We start from the raw sequence: 20,079 nt of genomic DNA on the forward strand, positions 1-20,079 counted from the left end.
CATCGAAATAATAAATGGATTAAATACGATGTTCCAGTCTATGATCGACTAAAAACGATTTTCTGATATTCTTTTAGAATTAAGCAGAAACTGTCGGAGATTTTCTACAAGATTGATTTTAAGTTAATTAAAATAATAAAATACTTCAATTAACTTATGAGAAAAGAATTTATCAGAATTAATGTCTGATAAAAGTTATCGGTAAAACTATACCTCGAGAAACCAATCAAAATCAATATATCCAGTGTTAAATATAGGTATGAATTTAAAACGTCATCATGGATCGTTGCTGGATATCCTGATTTTGGCCACACCTTGTATTTTGTAAAGGTTAAATGATTATTTTCTTGTGTAGTAATTTTTAATGGTCAGGATATTAGAGTTAGGAGTGTTAAATCTATGAGCTAAAGGTTAAGTTTGTTGTTAGGAGTTAAAGTTTAGTTGGGTCACGGTACTATGATTGTCCGCTTAATGTATCAAGATATAACTCTTAATCCACTGTTATCTTATCATGCTTTTTAAGTTTAGAACTCCATAAAATCTGGGTACTACTTCATTACTTCCTGACTTTTAAGATCGCTGAAAGCCATGAATATGGAATAAATTACTGAATCATTTAGCAAATTTTCATATCAATTCAAATAAACAAAGATAAATATTTCTTTAAAGTGAATGGAACATTTCGTAGAGTAATAAGAACTGATTAGCAGAATGTCATTTATTCTACAATGTTAGTGTGATCATTGTTTGAGCATGTATTGATGAGTATTTAGTAGATTGATACCGGAAGACACTTTTAGACAAAATAATTTGATAACGAAACATATATTTCATGAATACAATAAACCATAGAGATAAACAATGTACTTTCTGAATATATAATTTCTTCTATTCTAAAATGTAAACATTTTCAAGTTCTTTCTCAACCATACAAAATTCAATTTGTTTATCGTTTTTTTTCAAACAAATAACAGTATATTCTTTGTTCAATTATAGTTATTGAGGATGTTGAAATCACAAACCAATCTAAATTAGATAACCATTGAAAATTTGGAAGTGTTAGACCCTTGATAAGATAGTGATTTAGTATTTTTAGATAGTTTTATACTACAATAAAACAATTCATTAATGCATGATCAAGTTTTTCAGAATTATCTTATTAGATTAGTTCATAATCTCTATAAATAAGTTTTCAATTATTAAATGAAGATCAAAGTATAATTTCTATAGGTTATTCCATATATATTTTATACAAATTGACGAGTTAATAAGAACATATTGGTTGATTACAAGGCAAACATACATAATCATATACCAAACAATTTGTCCTGAATTTCATGTATACAGTAAACAAAACTATATTGTGAATGCATTATTTTTTTTCTAAATATTTTAATGAATACAAAATTAATTATAATAATCAGTGAAATAATGAAAAATCTAAGAAAAGAAAGAAAGAAAGAAAAAAAACACAACACAACTGTTTATGCAAATGATTCAATGTGAGTGACGTGAATCGGTATGGAAAAAAAAAGAAAATAAATAAATAACCATTATCCTTTCTTTTTTTTCTGTATTTTTAAATGAAATCAATCGTATACTATTTTGATTGATAAATTAAATAAAGATTATCCTTATTTTCAATGGATGATAATAACTTATCCAATGTAAAACGACCATAATAAACAAATATATATATACTTGTTTATATATATATATATATATATTTCATTATCATTGATAAACATCCTTTAGGGATAAACTTTTTTTCTGTTGAATATTCACAAATAAATAAATCTATTAACAACTAATTCATTGGTGTATTAACTCCTATTAATTTACTGTCATTAATTTATTCATATAACATTGAGTTAAATTGTGATTAACATGATTCAAGTAATATATTTTATAATGATGAATAGAAAAAAATGTTTGGAAAAGTGATTATAATAGTTTAAATACAATGAAACATATCAAATTTATATTGTCAATACAAAAGTGTATCATTTATGATAATAATAATAATAATAATAATAATAATAATAATAATAATGATAATAATGGGTTATATAATGTAATTAAATCAATAAGGAAACAAAAAGCCGAATCATAATAAATTAATAGAATTAAAAAAGCAAGTTAGTTAATAGTTATCATTTTCTAAATTGAAATTGTAATGAATATTGAAGTAAATTAAATAATAAATAAAAAGTATATACCGAGTTAATTAATTTGAATTTTTATTTTAACTAATAAGTTTATTTAAAATAGCCTTTCTCTTAGGTGCAGAGTTCGAATCCCGTGGGGAACAGGATTGTGGATGCGCACTGCTGAAAAATCCCATACTAGGATGAAACGGCCGTACAGTGCTTCCATGTTTTCTATGGTGGTCTAGCTTCAATTGACTCATGATTTCAATCAGTGAAATTTCTAAAGAAAAATCTCCACAAAACCCATTCTGATAATAATCAACTGCTTACTAATGACTGACTTCAGGAGATACTCCTGGAGTTCTAGTGAGAAGCCGTTACCATTGGAGTTGTGAGATATCAGCTCACTAAAGACAATGGTGTACGGTGGCGCAACTTCGTTATTTAATTATTATAAAAATATTTCATTAGTTTTTATTGTATATTGTATATATATATATACTTATTTATTTATTTATAAATGGAATTGTATTATATTAAATATGAATTGTTATTAAGTTCACTTGGTATTATTTGGCTTGTATCTTCCCATTGAGATTTAAGACTACAATTGATCAGTCTGTTATCGGCATATGTGCATACTGTGCGTATTACCTCCATATTGCCTTAATTCACAAACTTTTGTAAGCAATAATGGATAGTGGCTAGCAGTGGAATATAGGACGCGCGTTTCGTCCTATTTGGGACTCGTCAGCTGGATGTACCTGCATCTCAGACAGTTGATGTTCACTCTGGGACTCGAACTTAGTACCATGTGCTTCAAACGCCACCGCCTCATCCACTTAGCTACTGAGTCCTGATAGCCACTTGTTTGTACAATGGGGTGAATTTCAATTCGCTTGGTATTATTTGGCTTGTATCTTCCGATTGAGGTTTAAGACTGCGATTGATCAGTCTGTTATTGGCATATGTGCATACTGCGTGTATGCCTCGATATTGCCTTAATTCACAAGCTTTTGTAAGCAAGGATTCGCTCTGAGACTCGAGTCCTAGAGTGAGCATCAACTATGAGATGCAGGTACATCCAACTGACGAGTCCCAAATAGGACGAAACGCGCTTCAAACTGTATTCCACTGCTAGCCACTATCCATCATTGAATTGTTATTAGTTACAATGTATATATTCTTGTATTTTTATATTAACAAAACTCAATGTATAGTAATTATATTCGTTATGTATTTGTGATTGAACAGTTTAAATTTGATCTAATTATTTTATCAGTCAACTAGTTCATATCATTAAATTGAGCTATAGATACTAGAATAAATCATTCATGGTAACTTTCATTTATATATAAATATTCTAAATGAAATAGTGAGAAATGATCAAAATAAAATATGATTAGCAAATATTTTAAGTTTTATGATCTAAAAAGCTAAATTTCAATGAGAATTATAGGCTATTTTCCTAAATTTTTCTATTTAACTATGGAAAACAGTTGTTTATGAGTAAGTATTTATACTTTTGGGCGTCGGTATTTGTTGCTGATAAACAATTGTAGTAAGTCAACATAAATGAGATTGTGTGTTAGTAGAAATTGACTAAAAATTCTGTTCAGCTTTCTCTGTTTGTTTGAGGCTTTAAAATAATTATTTCATCAGCACACTAGTTTTACGATATACTCATTCAATTTACCCCATAACAGTAGCTGTACCCTATGGATTTCATTACATCTTGTAATTCTGTTGAGGTAAGACAAGTCGGTTCACGTTTTTAAAAGCAATAAAACACCTACATGGGAAAACTTACATTTACGTTGGACATTTAAGATACAATTCAAAAACAGGCCATCTTTAGAGACGATTTGTGATGTAAATTAACTTACCCATCATAAAAATAAAGTTAGGATGTAAAAGTTTATGGTTGGTAAGCAAGGTATACTTTACTTAGAAAAAACATTTGGGTCGCAAACATTTCCGCTTACACTTCTGATTTTATTTATGTCCCTATGTTGTGAATGTTATCAAAGCTATTACCTTCTCTTTGCCATCTGTAAAAAACAATGAGACACCACAACATAATTACCAAAGTCGGAAGCGTAGTTTCATTATGACAAGAAAGTCGAGTACTATCCTGACTATAAGCTAAGACGTCAAATGTTCAGTGAAATTTCACAGGTGTAGCATACAAACACCGACAAAAAACACTATGCATCAATATTTGAAAATAATTCACAATGAATTCCTCCTATTCATAACCTGAACAGAAGTCGACAGTGAGCGTGTCCCAACAGATGTGTAGTTCAGACTTATTTCTGACCTTATTTATTTCAGATAGTTTTGATAATCTCACTGAGGCTTTGGTCCCACTGACCAGCAAAACGTTACAAGCACTTAACTTCAACTCCAGAGATTCTATAAATATCTAATAGCTATAATCTATTTGTCATTGGTATGTTTAACATTAACTATGAAGTAAGGGTTGTAGAGAATGCATGGTACACAACTTGTATATTCAAAAGCACCTGTACAGTTTGATATACTGTGTTAAGACTAAACTGATAAATGTTTATTTTTTGTCATAAAATTGCTCCTGATAATTAAAAATATATGAGTTTAAATTGCAAAATGTCCTTTATTAGACAATTGTTGAAAACCTGGAAGTATTGAACAGCCATGCCGTTCTAATATTTGTCTATTATAAGTATATGCAAATATAAATAGTAAACAGAACTTAGATCTCGGAGACCGAATTGTTAATGAGCACTAATGAAGAGTCCCATATTAGGACAAAACGGCCATCCAGTTCTTCCGGATTTTCAAATAATGATCTGACAATGAAAGGTCTGTGATTCAAATTATAAAAATTCAAAACGTACTCAAAAGGATTGGAAAAACTGCTAAAATCTTGATTTTATTAAAATCATAATGTAAACAGCAGTTTCGGCTTAAAATTAAGAAATATATAAAAATAATCTAACACACGAAACTTAATTTACCCCATTCCCTACCAAGCATCAGTTTTAAAAGAAATAAATTATTTGAAATAATTTTATATCAAAATCAACAACACCAAAATGATGTGTAATGATGAATGAGTTTGATGAGATGATTTAATTCTCCATGTGGTGCAAAGCATAGAAAGCTCCTTTCTTAGCGAGCAGTGCTGCTGGAGGTCCTGACTCTATCTTTCGTTCATCCCGTAAAACTACTACCAAATCAGCATTGACGACTGTGGACAAGCGATGAGCAACAACTAATGATGTTCTCGACCCCATAGCAGCATCAAGGGCTTCTTGAACTATCCGCTCACTCTCATTGTCCAAAGCTGAAGTAGCTTCGTCCAACAGAAGTAGAGCAGGTTTACGAACTAAAGCTCGTGCAATGGCTATCCTCTGTTTCTGTCCTCCAGATAACTTTGATCCACGTTGTCCAACTTTGGTTTCATATTGCTTAAAAACAGTGAAAATTATAAGCAGTTATTTAATATATTTGAAAATATTCTTAACAATTTGAATAACATGAAGGCTGACAATACAATGAAAATATAAACCTGAAGCGTAATTTTTAGTGAGTTTAACAAACCGAATATTTTCACTCACTTCTGGAAGTGTTGTAATGAAATCATGGATGTTAGCTGCACGTGCTGCCTCAATAATCTCTTCCATCGTCACTTCTCGACTATTGTCTCCATACGCAATATTCTCTCTTATCGTGAGATCGAATAAAGTGGGTTCTTGTGAAACAAGACCAATCTGTTTTCTAACCCAACTAGGTGCAATATCCCTAATATTTATATCATCGAAAAACACACCACTATCGGGACCGTGATATGATGGATCGTAGAATCTCAATACTAACTGAAGTAGTGTTGATTTTCCACACCCAGAAGGACCAACTAATGCGACTGTTTGACCAGGCTCAATAGTGTGTGTAAAGTTCTGAAAAATGCAGAAAATTTTCAAAAACTCATTAGGTAAGTAAACGACAAGTATATTACAAATAGCTATTAGAAAACCGGATCATATAATCTTGAAAATCCAAAACTGGTTGTCTTAAGTATATACAGATCTAATCAATAATCTGATCAGTGCTTACAGTGAGACGCTTTTTAACGTAAACCCTTCGAATCATTTCGTTATTTATACCAATGTCTAATATTGACATTTGATATAATTATCCTCTCAAATACAGTGTTCTGTGGTGGTGGTGTTTTTCAAACTGTCAAAAATTACTATCTCTCTGAATGAAGCATATTGTTTAGTGCAAAGTGTAGTAATGTCAAATACAATAATAGTTGTATTTTATTACTGGAATTTTCATCACATACAATTCGAATCAGTGGTTCATTCGCTTAAGAAAGCTTTTAAAATTAATAATTAAACCTATTATGAATATTAATTCAGTCTTTATGCAGAGTAATTACGTTAACATATAAAGATTTCTATAATATTGCCTTTAAGTGATTTGCTACTTAACTCTATTGTAGTGTGAATAAATTAATTCGTTTGCATTCAGTATGGTTGTATTTGCAAGATATATCTTTTTAGTAGATTGAGATTTTCATTTAACAAAAACTACGAATTTATCTTATTCCTATCTCTTTTGTTTATATGATGATCTAGTTTGAACTAAACATGTTCAGAACCTCTGAACAGTGATTAGAACAAATTCAACTCGAACGAAAATAAATTTCTGTAACACTGTATTATTGTTCCTCACTTACTACATTAACTTACCTTAAGAACCCGTCTCTCAGTTTGAGAAAAATATTTGAAATCAACGTTCTTGAACGAAATTTTCCCTTTGAATTTTTCACGTGGTACACTCCCTATATTAGTTGAAATAAGAGGTTTCCTGTCTAGAATTTCAAGAATACATTTCGCAGCTGAACCTGCTGCTTTAGTACCCAAAACTAGTGTAGCTGTACGGCCAAGAGATTGAGCACTCAAATGGATAGTTACGAAAACCCTTTTAATTGAAATGTCATAATATAATATAATCAAAGTGATTGCATCGAGTTTCTGAGACAAATGCTTGATAAAATATTTATGGAATTTAACAAGGAAAACGTCTGAAAACTATGACACATTTTCACTGATATTTACCATAATTAGGTAATTGCCAAGTGATTGGAATATTCTAATCCGATTACGGTATTAAAATATACATTTTTAAAACACTACCCAGGATTTTGGGTGGTAAGGCAGTAGAACAGGAATTGTGTGCGATCATAAATAAAATACAAAACATTTCAGTTAGTTTTTTTTGTATACCACCCTAATGATTGTTTAGTGATGCTATTTATACTTCATCCTTGTATCGTAGTATAATTTCAACGTTTTTCTATGGTATTCTAAACCTGGAGAAATGAAAAGTTACCTTAAGGTTAATAAAATTCATGTCACATTTTCCAAAAATATCTTTAAATGAAGCTATGTATATTTGGTTATCCAACTTGATGTTTAGATTTAGTTCAGTGTAGTTTTCTGTAAACCACACATACTACATGAATGCTAGTGATATTATCGCAGTAGGTAGTGTACTGGTCAATAATTAAACATCATGATGAAAATTATTATGATTAAACCTCTTAATTGGAGCTTTTAGCATTCAAACTAAAAGCAACCTCTGATATACTCTTCTATATATTTACTCAGAATCATTACCAGTGACGGTTCTTTGATTTACACACACATGTGAAATTTAGGCCTGTTAATATCCGTCCAATATAATATTAGCATATTGTTTATAAATCTTATCATATGTATTAAACAGTTTATCATTTCATAGTAGACTATTTTAGTAATTATAACTCATTTTAATTTTTTCACAAAAGATGCATCCAAAAGATTTTGTTTCTAACATTTTTTTAAAGAGTAACTATTCGATAAAGTATTCATTTTGATTTCATAACAGAAAAACACTGTAGAAACCTAAAAAATTCCTGATCATATTTGGTTCTGGCTTTAAAATGTCACAATTCACATGCATGATATTTCATAGTGTGTGGTGTTTGGTTCTATGTAAAAACCATATGGGTTATTCTAGCTACAGACTGACTTATCCACTCTTTTGAAGTCATATTTGGACATTGTTAATTATTCGCTTATCAATCTTGACTATTGTCATACGAGCGCATATGTGTTAATTGCTCACCCTATTCATTATGTGTCTGTAACTTTTTGTCTGACTACAAATATCGAGTCACGCTTTATTAAAATAAGTTGGCCCACTCGGTATCTCCGCTCCGCTTTGCTTCAATTTCCCGCTTTCTAATCTGAATGTCCGCCTGGATAAACGAATGCTTGAAATGAATTCTTTCAACGCAAACCGTGTTTGGCTTCTTATTACCATCGTCAAACAAATCAGAATGAGATCAACAGACTACAAACAATGTTTAGAAGCTTGCAAATCGAAAATATCAGAACAACAAAGATTCATTAGAAGGACAAGTGTTCAAATGTGGGATTTCCCTTATCCATTAAAACTACTTCTATTCACTAGTGATTTATGATGTTCCTTTAACATTTGCATTACTTTGCAACCTTTCTGACATACTGAAAACTTAAAAATACGTTGTGATCTGATCTTTTTCTTTTGATTATCAGCAAATAACCACAAATATAATTCGGTAAATAGTATAGTCGGAAAGAAATATTTTCAGACGAATTTTCTTCGTCTCTTCAGTGGTATAATGGGGTCACTTTCGTTGCTTGAAAATTAATTAAACGAATCTTTAGCTGAGTAGTAGCTTAAACGCTGTTGAGTGATTCGTAGAAGTTGTAATACCTTGTCGATGAAGTTTCTAATACGTCTAATAATTTAAGTGGATTAGTACTCTGGTCTAGTCTACCAGATCTCAAACATTTTGAGGTAATAAAATAATATCGCAGACTTAAGTATGAGGATTCTGGTACACGTAGACAATTGAGAGAACTTGGTCTCTTTTAAAAATGAGTCTGCAATGAACCTAAATAAATCTGTTGTAATGCCTTTCAATTGGGCGTTAACTTATTCCTGGCTTCAGGATACCATTAGCGAAGTAGATTAACAACCAACAAACTGAAGTTAAGGAGTTCATGCCTCTTACTCAGTTATTTTTCTTTATTTTAAATGAATGTGAATCATGAAGTACACAGATATTAAAGGAATAACCCATAATCTTCTAACTCCTTTTCGCAAAGTGAATACTTGGCTAAAAAAAAGCGGACCAACGTTTGGAGTTAGAGTTGGTATTTAAGCATGTATACAAATTTCAGTGAATTAGTGAGCAAGTAGTCTCAGAAACTAGAATAAGGACCAATATTCATCAAGTGTTATGCATTAGGATAACTCATATCTCAAGTCTCATTTTTCATTCATTCAGTTGAATGAATAGCATACTTTCGTGATTTCGCTGAAACTCACAATGACAAGATAATTGATTTGATAACTGAATAGTGGGATACTTTGGGCTTCCTTCGTGCACTGCTGAATTATAGTGTAAAAATCAACAAAACATGAAATAATTACATTCAATACTCTAATATCCATAAAGGTAACTGATCTGAATTGAAGATGAAACAATTTACCTGAACACTGCTAAAACCGTTATTGCTTTTGTTGAAACCAAGTGTGCACCGAGTGAATACGCAGCAGCTACTGCGAACAATAATACACTTTCTGCAATAGCGTACATAATGGCATTTAAAAATATCGTTTTCAAGTTATTTCTTAGGAAAAAAACAGAAAAGAAGATTTATACATAAAATCTTCACTTGAGGTTATCAATCAGATTTCGGCAAGATGTAAATCCTTACAGATAAATTATGCTTTATTCCCGCCGAAGTAGTCCGAATTCATTTGAACTCAGTAGTTCAGTAGGAAATGAGTTTGAGTCAAGTACGAATTCTCGAAAATGTACACAAGTAAATACAACTACCTAGTCTCAAATAGAAATAAACACATGTCCCTTTATCCACTGATAGCTAATATCCACCTCTTCTATATGTTTATGTAAATTTTTGTTTACGATACTTAGTAATCAGTATAGAATAACTACTCTCACACTATGTATAAATATCCTCCACTTGAACATAATATGACTTCATTTTAAGTAAATAAGACACTATAACAAAGCAACAAAATCATTACAAAAGTGGTTGAATATTTGTTGAAAATCATAGTGAAATGTTTACATTTTTTGGAAACTTGTTTGAAAATAAGTTGTCCTGAGCAAAATAAATTATTATTGTTTTTTTCATTAAGTACTCAATCTTAGAATACATCATGAACTTCAGACAAACTGAAAGAATAATAACACTGAATCAAATGAATATTCACGGGTATAATTGTTATTTCACAGATTGAAATCATGAGTCAGTTGAAGCTAGACCACCATTGAAAACCTGGAAGCACTGGACGGCCGTTTCGTCCTAGTATGGGACTCCTCAGCAGTGCGCATCCACGGTCCCGCACCACGCGGGGCTGGAACCCAGGACCTACTGGCTTCGCGCGCGAGCACTTAACCACTAGACCACTGAGCCGGCATCCAACGGTGTTAATGTCTAACTTCAACCAATCCACGAAGTTGCGCCACCGTACACCATTGTCTTCAGTGAGTTCCTATCTCACAACAGACCTGGTTGAACTCCACTGGTAACGGCTTCTCACTAGAACTTCGGGAGTTTTTCCTGAAGTCAGTCACTAGTGAGCAGTTGATTATTATCAGAATGGGTTTTGTGGAGATTTTAGAAATTTCACAGATTGAAATCATGAGTCAGTATTGTTCATGGTAATAAAATTGGTGTATTTCAAAGCATCCACATGACATTTCGTACTCTAAAGAAACTTGCACAATAATGGATATCATTAATGCAAATAATTTCATCCAACAATGTACTCAGTAGGCTAGGACAGTTTTACATACCCTGTATAATGTTTGTTTTTATTTTCTTGTAATAAAATTGATGTAGTAAGGCATTTAAAAAAGGATTCTATCAAACTCAACTTAGAAACCCTTCAATCTACAAAATTGTAATGGGAAAACGACTGAAACTAGTTATTTTAGACTCGTAAAGTTATCAGTGTTAATCAGTTTGTCACGTCTTTGTTCCAGAAAATGAGTAACGTAGTAATTTTTAGAAAAATTAGAATGTTAATTTACTAGACAAAGTACAATGAATTGTAAGCGATTAGATAAATGTAAAATTACACATTGAAATTCACTGATCCGCACATTGATCGTACGCATGATTCGATGAATTCGGTTTTGCTAGAAAGGTGTAAGTTTGATAAGGAAAAGCTATATTTTCCTTCTTTCCGGATGCAAACGCCAACAATAAATTTTTTAATAATCCCAATATAAGTCACGAGTATTTTTTTCAAAACTCACTTCAGATTTTCAACTGCATGAGATTCAAAACGTTTAAAGAAGTAATCTTCTAATGTAAATGCAGTAACTGTGTAGCTTGAGCCAGTCACCTCTTGAGCGATTCTCATTGCTTCATTAGCATTCCGAATATTACTACTTCCTGAAAGTGTTCGCATCTGGATAAGATGGTGAAATAAATGAATTTGTATAATTATTTCAAACTTCCATCAAGTCATATCCATACTAAAAGGACAAGTGCTGACTAATTGTATATGACTTCAGCCATTTAGTTTGGTCAAGAGTTGTTAGGGTTGAATGCATTTTATGTGCCAAACAAAACGCAAATTTAGGTTGGTACTTGTATGCTCAATGGATGGAGCAAGGTATCCCAAACTCTCAACTTAAATGTTTTCTGTGATGTGGACATATACTCGGTTATCATTAAGAATGAGCATCATTGGTTGAATCTGTCACAAATATTGACGATTTGTTTTTCATATTACGCCTCTGAATATATGGTACGTATGATAACTGGCATGTATAAAGAACATTCTACAAATTATATTTAACTATCTATGATGATAAAACCAGGTGTTATATCATCGGTACATTCTCAGATGAACGTCTGTTTTAACAAAGATAATGAGTGATACAGAATCCACACTTTGTAGAACCGATCAACTTATAGGCCAATAATCAGTAAAGAATTCAGAACATGCGATGTCAATTTTTAGCATTCACCTCACTTACAACACATGAAATAATGCTTGTGTAAAATTGTAGATTCATGGAATATAAATTGATCCCACTTATTCAAAATGTGTTGCTTTAGTTCTAGAAGTTTTAATCAAACTATATAAATATATTTGTCGCTACTTAATCAAACATATAATTGTAACGAAGTTTAGTCAGCTTCTCTACCAACCATGAACTAATCTCAACATTCTAGTAAACATCAATGGAAACCTCCATTACACATATCTTTCAAAACCTTTAAAATACTTGTCAAATGAAACGAATTACCTGGAAAAATCCTCCAATGACAATAAATGGATAGAAGGCTAATATTAGGAGAGTCAGTTGCCAACTGTAGATAAACGAAACCACAAAAGACATAGCTATCAATGCTACAGCTTCTATGATGAAACCCAATTGTGAACCTGAAATCATTGTCACTTTCATAGCATCATTGGCCAGTTTTGCAGTTAATGCTCCTGCTTGGTTCTCCGGTTTATCAAACCATCCTATTTCCTAAATAAAATACGTTAGAGTAAGTGGAATCATTAATTTCTAACTATTTTATTTGAATAAATTAAAATATAAGTAATTGTGTGAAATGAGAAAATCACCTCTAACTTACTTGATTTAGCATGCTCTCAAAAACTTTTGATCGTAGGCGACTAACTAATATACCGCCTGATTTTCCAAAAAGTAAACTCTAAATAAATTCAAAAAAATATGTGCATTTAAAGTTAATTTTATTTACTTATTAAAAAAATGAGTTTATTAACAATCACTCCAACAATTAGTTAACTCTGATTTGGCTACTGTGAAGTATAAATTTGTTTCTAATTTCATACTATGACTAAAAACCATTATACCAATAAGATCAATTCAGTCAAGACAAATCTTGTTTTGGAATTTATATACAGGGTAACATGTCCAATTTCAAAGGAAATAAATTTCCTCAATGTAATAAAAAGCTGTGATGTTGACAGTCAACATTCTGGAAACATAATTGCTAGTGATCTGATCCAAAAGCTTTAACATAACTTTGGTGTAGATGCAAAGTACTATAAAAAGAAAGTTATCTTCAGTAACTTTAGTTCAATCTTGTAAAAATCCAAAACAGTTGTGCTGAATAACATCCAGCGTGAGAGGATACAATTATGGAATTACTTTAACAAATTTGAAGAAATGAACATGGTTCCTTTACTTTTCTGAAAATTATTTAGTCTTACATATATGAAACATTAATGAATATGGTAATGCTAAATAAGTAGATGAGAAGTATAAATATTAGTCGACCTGTCTATATACTCATCAGTTGGTTTAAATTCCACTTGAAAGAACGGGTAAGTTACATGAATTCAAAGGAATTTGTAACGCGATTTAACAAATTACTGTTACATTAAACTGAAATGCGAGGTACGTACAAGCTCAAGGGGAAAGGCAGTCAATTCAGATTTTACATAACTGTATTGTATTATAACATAATGCAGTTTTACAAAATTATACTTAGATTCCAAATCAGCTTAAAAAACATCTAATCAAACCAGAGGTAATCAAACCGAAAATATTGACGTTAGTAATCAGAAATATGTTAAGTCGCTAAACAAAACATTGATGCAAAATGGCTGTCCCCTTAAACTCGTAAACATATAGAAAGTTCATGGTACAGCCTTGGCAGAAAAAATACCTGTCTACATCACCTTACCACTTATAGATGATTCAAATAGCCTTTTATTGAAAAAAGGCTTAAACCAGTCATTAACAACACGTATTATGCAGAAAAAGTCATTATCAAGGAAACAACAAGGTTCATGCTTCATCAAAAACCTAAAAGGCAAGAAAACGATTGCGCTACATACACTGTGTTTACCAATTTAAATGTGTGGTCACACATACATAGGGAGGAGTAATCGTGATCTCAAGATTAGGGTGTGTGAGCATGTACCGAAATGGTTACAGAAACAAATAGAATCGAATGACCCAATAAGAGTAGAGAATAAAAATCCATCATCCTCTATTGCCAAACGCATAATTAGGAACAGGTTATAAGATTGATCTTAACTCGACTTTTGTGGTGTTGTACAAAAGTGTAAAAGGGCATATTGCTTACTTACTTACGCCTGTTACTCCCAATGGAGCATAGGCCGCCGACCAGCATCCTACAACCCACTCTGTCCTGGGCCTTTTTTTCTAGTCCCATCCAATTCTTGTTCATTTTTCCCATGACTGTCTTCATTTTTCGACGTAGTGTGTTCTTTGATCTTCGTCTTCTCCTCCTTTGACCTTCAGGATCCCATGTGAGAACTTGTCTTGTGACGCAGTTGGGTGCTTTCCTCAATGTGTGTCCTATCCACTTCCAGCGCTTCTTCCTGATTTCTTCCTCCGCTGGGATCTGGTTTGTTCTCTCCCACAGTACGTTGTTGCTGGTAGTGTCTGCCCAACGGATCTGAAGTATTTTGCGTAGACAACTGTTAATGAACACCTGTATTTTCTGGATGATGGTTTTCGTAGTTCTCCAGGTTTCCGCCCCATACAGTAGAACTGTCTTGACATTTGTATTGAAAATCCTGACCTTGGTGTCGGTTGACAGTTGCTTTGAGTTCCAGATGTTTTCCAGTTGTAAATATGCTGCTCTTGCTTTGCCGATCCGCGCCTTCACATCTGCATCAGATCCACCATGTTCATCAATGATGCTGCTCAGATATGTAACGGTTTTCACATCTTCCAATCTTCTCCATCAATTGTGATTGGATTGGTGCATGCTGTGTTGTATCGGAGAATCCTGGTTTTCCCTTTGTGTATATTGAGACCTACTGCTGTTGAGGCTGCTGCCACACTGTTCATCTTCTCCTGCATCTGTTGTTGCGTTTGCCAGATCATTTGCGAAGTCTAGATCGTCCATCTGCATCTTAGATGTCCATTGTATCTCGTGCTTCCCTTCAGATGTTGATGTCTTCATGATCCAGTCGATCACCAGGAGAAAGAGAAAGGGTGAGAGTAAGCAACTTTGCCTAACACCGGTCTTCACTTCGAACGACTTTGTCAACTGTCCTACATGCACGATTTTGCAGTGTAATCCATCATATGAGTTCTGTATGATATTGACTATCTTCTGAGGCACACCGTAGTGTCGAAGAAGCTTCCATAGTGTTGTTCTGTCCACGCTATCAAATGCCTTTTCGTAGTCAATGAAGTTGATGTAGAGTGATCAATTCCATTCCATTGATTGTTCCACAATGATCCGTAGAGTTGCGATTTGGTCTGTACACGACCTATCCTTACGGAATCCTGCCTGTTGGTCACGAAGTTGGGCGTCTACGCAGTCCTTCATCCTGTTTAACAATACCCTGTTGAACACTTCTCCTGGTATTGAGAGAAGAGTGATGCTGCTGTAGTTATCACACTTGCTGAGATCACCCTTCTTCGGTATTTTGATCAGGAGTCCTTCTTTCCAGTCTTTTGGTACTTGTTCCTCATCCCAAATCTTATTGAAAAGAATGTGGAGTATCCTTGCAGTTACCGCCTGGAGTCCCTTCGGGGGCTGCTGCCGGTCCCAAGCCCGGATAAAGGAGGAGGGTTGGGCATGGGGTTAGGGTCCCCATCCCGTAGAAAACTAACTCGCTAAAAAAACGCTAACCAGAAAGAATTATTCAAACCAAAAGGGCATATTACTAAGGTTTATTGAAGCCTTAGCCATACGAAAATTCAAACCCCCTCTGTGTATTCAAAAACAGTTTGCTCTCACCTTAAACCTACCCTCGTAATATTAGCTTATTATCCAGAGTGATGAGGTTTCAAATTGTTTTCACATAATTTGTTTAATATATCTTTGTCTCCTCTTAACCTCGATTTCTAGTCTAGTTGACCTTTTATTTTTATATATAAATGTTCTTAACAAGTATATATGTGATCAGATTGTTCGAAATGTATTGCGCTAATATATCACATAGTTCTGATAATCTTGAATATCGTTAAACGAACGGCGGTATTTGTATTTTTTTTCATCCCTTTTGAAAATTTTTTCGTCGTCTTCTTATTACACTATAGAAATGTATACTCCAATTGAACAATAGATTTTTAGTAATACGAATAATCAGTGTTTCATTATTTGAGTAAATAGACACCATTTCAAAATGATCTTGTCTATTGTGTATCAAAAAAGCAACATTATATTAAAGATGTCATCTTTGCAGAACTAACCATATAAAGGTAAGTGACCATTGAACTATTTATTACGAAAAAAAACATTATTTTAATTAGATTTCTACGACTGCTAAATTCAGAGAATAAATGGGACGAATGCGGACACAGACATTCAACATACAAAATAATATCTACGTCAATTTATGTTATTTAACATACATAAAAAAATGAATTGTTCGTAACACAATAAACTACGAATACAAAAACTTGAGTTTTTAATACTACCTGACTGACATTAGCTACAAAACGTAGAATTCCAATCACCACCATCATCCCACATACAACAGTGAGTCGACTAAACAGCAGATCTGGATTAGATCGCAAAGGAAAAATCTAAAATGGGTAATTTCACAAGTGTTACTGTTACACAATGCAACTAGTAGACAATTCTCCAGAAAAGCAATATTATATGTGTATGGCAAAAAGTGTACATTTTTCTTGGTAAATTTGTATTTGCTAGATTAATCGCAACTATTAATTACTCTGAAAATGACTTGTACTGCAACTGTGCTTCCATTCCATGAATATTGTCCGCTTCTTGTTACATAAGGTTTACATTAGATCACCTTCATCTACGCCCAGTAAGCAGTTATATCCAGATGCGTTACTCTTATGTCTTAATGAGTTACTACAGTCGAGGAACATCACATTTATCCGAAAACGTATATTTTATGACAATTCAATACGAGATTTCTGTTGATTTCTTTAGGTCGAGTCATATTTTCGAAAGATTTAACGAAGAATTTAGATCCAAATATTATTTTATTAATCACTGCATTTGTTTCTATAATAATGTGTCACCTACTACCGATTTCGTTAATTGCATTTCATGCAACCAAATTATAATCCTTTTTCAATAAGTACTTACCGATTCTCCTAGAAATCGTCCTGATTAGATTCTTCAGTTAAAAATCTACAAAGCTGAATGATTTTATTTGCATATTCATGAGGAAGAAAATTGGTTGAAATTGCATTTTCTGTCCCGTTAAAACGGAAACAACTGGTGGAATGTTAAAGAAAATCCGTTTGGAATAATAAGTTCATAAGACTCTCCAGCTCGATGCTTATCAACAGAAAGAATAATTAGTTTGTTATTATCAGCTTGCAATAAAGACGTTTTCACTCTTGACATTAGTGTTGAAGACCCTTCTCTTCTCAAACAAATACTAACTGGAAACGTGTCTTTACCGGCATTTGTCGGTATAAACATAGTTAAAATCTTTTAAAATTTATTTCGCCATTTTGAGCAATCCACTTCCAGTTTCCATGGCATTTTTAATTTATTCGTTTGCGTCAACCTTTAAATACGAATAACAAATTTGAACTTTCTGGTATTTTTTTTTGACTAATTATTGTGTCGAGAATGCACACATATATGCGACGTCACAGTATGAAACAAACAATATCAAATAAAGCTCATTGAACATTTAATCTCATTCAACAATTATGTTCATTGACTAATTCATACAACATCAGATTCATCCATTTCTACAACCTAATCAGTCCCTTAAGCCAGAAATGCGTATGTATATAAAATTAGATTATTATGAGATAAACGGTTTATGATGTCACTTTTATGAAATATCAATCACATATTCCATCATTACAACTAATAACAACCGAAATGAGTTAGAGCTGGAATAAAAATTTATTAATCATTTGGTTTTACCAGAACAAATAATAATCAAACGGTGAATTATAAGCGTACTTACACTATACATTTCAGTATACAGAATCGCAAAAGCTGGTTGAGTGGTCCCACTAATCACACAACAAATACATCCTAAAACTATCAGATGTAGTTCAGGTCTATTAAGTTTTAAAACCCTTAATGTCGGAGAAAGCTTGATATTTTTTCTCTGAAAAAAGAAAAGTTGAAGTGAATTATGCATTAGTTATGCTTCATGACGTACAACTCATTTGTTGACAAACTGGTTACCCAATAGCTCAGAGACAAAAAATAATTGATTAAGTATATTTGCCTCAGTGTGTTATACTGAAATCAATGAAAAATCATTACCCATAACCACATCGAAATTCTGTTAACTTAAATTTTAACATCGTAATTGATAGAAATCTTTAAAGATGGCTTATATTGTACGGGAACGGATACGAAGGGTAAAGTATAAAGTCTATTTTCCTTGAGGTATATGTGTTCTAACTCCAGCTGAAGCTCTTCTAAGGTTACCACAGATCTCAAGATTGTATATAAAAGAGTAAGGATAAGGGTTTTTAAATCCATTTCCCAGAAAAGAAACACACTAGGAAAATGGTCATCAAAGATAATAAGTGTCCATATTTAAACCTTGTTCTAGTAGTTCAAGGGTCTTCATATAGAAGGGTGATAACGCCTCACGGTGATAACCACGAATCCTTGAAAGCCACGAGGCCAATGTCTGTTCTGACAACTAGGGCAACAAATAATTTAGGGACGTGGAGTGTCCGAACAATGTACGAGAACTAGAAGATCAAATAGCTTTGCAAACGATAAGGTACATCGCGACTTTGATTAGGACAAGTGGAACTCATTGAACACATTCTGAACAGAAAAGACATATCTCATGAGAGATGTTGAATTCTAATCATCCAGAATAAAATGTATAACATATACAAAAATTGCGCTGATACCGTTTAGAGATTTACAAAAAGCGCTTATATTACGAAAAACCATGTTTTCACGATAACCAACACATTCTTCGAATAAAAGAAGGAAAGGACTACAACAAACATCATATAGTGTTATGTACCCAGAAACGATATTAGTAAAGATGACAAAGAACAGTCTTGTGAGATGTAGTACACTCTATAGAAATGCTCAGAAAAGTCCCTGACTATCCTGACAAGGATGATGACCGCTTGGGATGGACGAATCATAGAACAACATGGAGTGAGGAGTGGAAACGAGAATGGTAAGAGGATGTTAATTGTGTCTTTTTAACATGATCACGGGTTAAAAAATTCCTCCTCACAAATTCATACGCAAAGCTACATCAGTTTCCTTTGATCACACCAAGGAAAAATAGACCGATCACATCTGCACCAAAAAACATTCAGAAGGTTCGTTGAATATGTAAGAACAAATAAAAGATAAGGTATTACTTTAGATCACTTGATGGCAGCCAAGCTAATATCAAAGTAACAGAAGATCTGGCAGTTGAACAAACAGAACTATGAAATTTTAGCACAATGCTGTTTCAAACCGTTAGAGAGCTTAGCAAGTTTCAGTCAACTGTCAGCTAACAGCTCCAAGCCTTACAAGGTCTAGAAAAAGAAAGGAAAACGACTATGGAGAACAACTGGGAATTGATTAATGAATTACTTAAACATGTCACATGTTGAACTCTAAGAAGCTACATCATGAAAAATGAATTTCTATCGATAACCTAAGCAATAACCAACAACAGCAACCAACAACAGCAGAAGGAGAGCAGAGAAAGCCAAGGCATAGGCTGAATATACAGAAGCGAACAAACAAATGAAAAATAGTATGAAGGCTGACAAGAGGAAATATGCTAAAGGCCTGGAGACGACAGCAAGAAATACGAGCAAACCATATGATACAGCGAAGACCCTAGAAGGAAAACAGTAACCTGGAGTGACCGGTCAAAATCAAGAAAGACAAACCGATTACTGGGGTTC

The 20,079-nt window shown here is 32.9% G+C and overlaps 1 protein-coding gene across 4 annotated transcripts in view; it reads right to left on the reverse strand.

Annotated features, from left to right (window-relative positions):
- Nucleotides 1-3,640: 3,640 nt before the first annotated feature.
- Nucleotides 3,641-20,079, reverse strand: part of ABCB1_5 (Multidrug resistance protein 1) — a gene marked incomplete at its 3' end in the record, with an annotated part of 29,446 nt that continues 13,007 nt past the window's right edge. For 2 of the 4 annotated variants that reach the window (XM_035733936.2, XM_051216290.1), the window contains exons 11-19: nucleotides 18,153-18,299; nucleotides 16,666-16,773; nucleotides 12,866-12,943; nucleotides 12,529-12,756; nucleotides 11,527-11,681; nucleotides 9,725-9,865; nucleotides 6,890-7,121; nucleotides 5,753-6,091; nucleotides 5,188-5,602 (exon numbers count right to left, since the gene is read on the reverse strand). In XM_035733936.2, coding sequence (XP_035590144.2) covers nucleotides 5,264-5,602; nucleotides 5,753-6,091; nucleotides 6,890-7,121; nucleotides 9,725-9,865; nucleotides 11,527-11,681; nucleotides 12,529-12,756; nucleotides 12,866-12,943; nucleotides 16,666-16,773; nucleotides 18,153-18,299 — 1,767 coding nt within the window. Of the gene's footprint in view, nucleotides 5,603-5,752; nucleotides 6,092-6,889; nucleotides 9,866-11,526; nucleotides 11,682-12,528; nucleotides 12,757-12,865; nucleotides 12,944-16,665; nucleotides 18,300-20,079 lie in introns of all 4 variants that reach the window. The other 2 variants (XM_051216289.1, XM_051216288.1) reach the window with 2 other exon arrangements.

The sequence above is a fragment of the Schistosoma haematobium genome, chromosome 4, assembly GCF_000699445.3.
Source record: "Schistosoma haematobium chromosome 4, whole genome shotgun sequence".
Taxonomy (NCBI): Eukaryota; Metazoa; Platyhelminthes; class Trematoda; order Strigeidida; family Schistosomatidae; genus Schistosoma; species Schistosoma haematobium.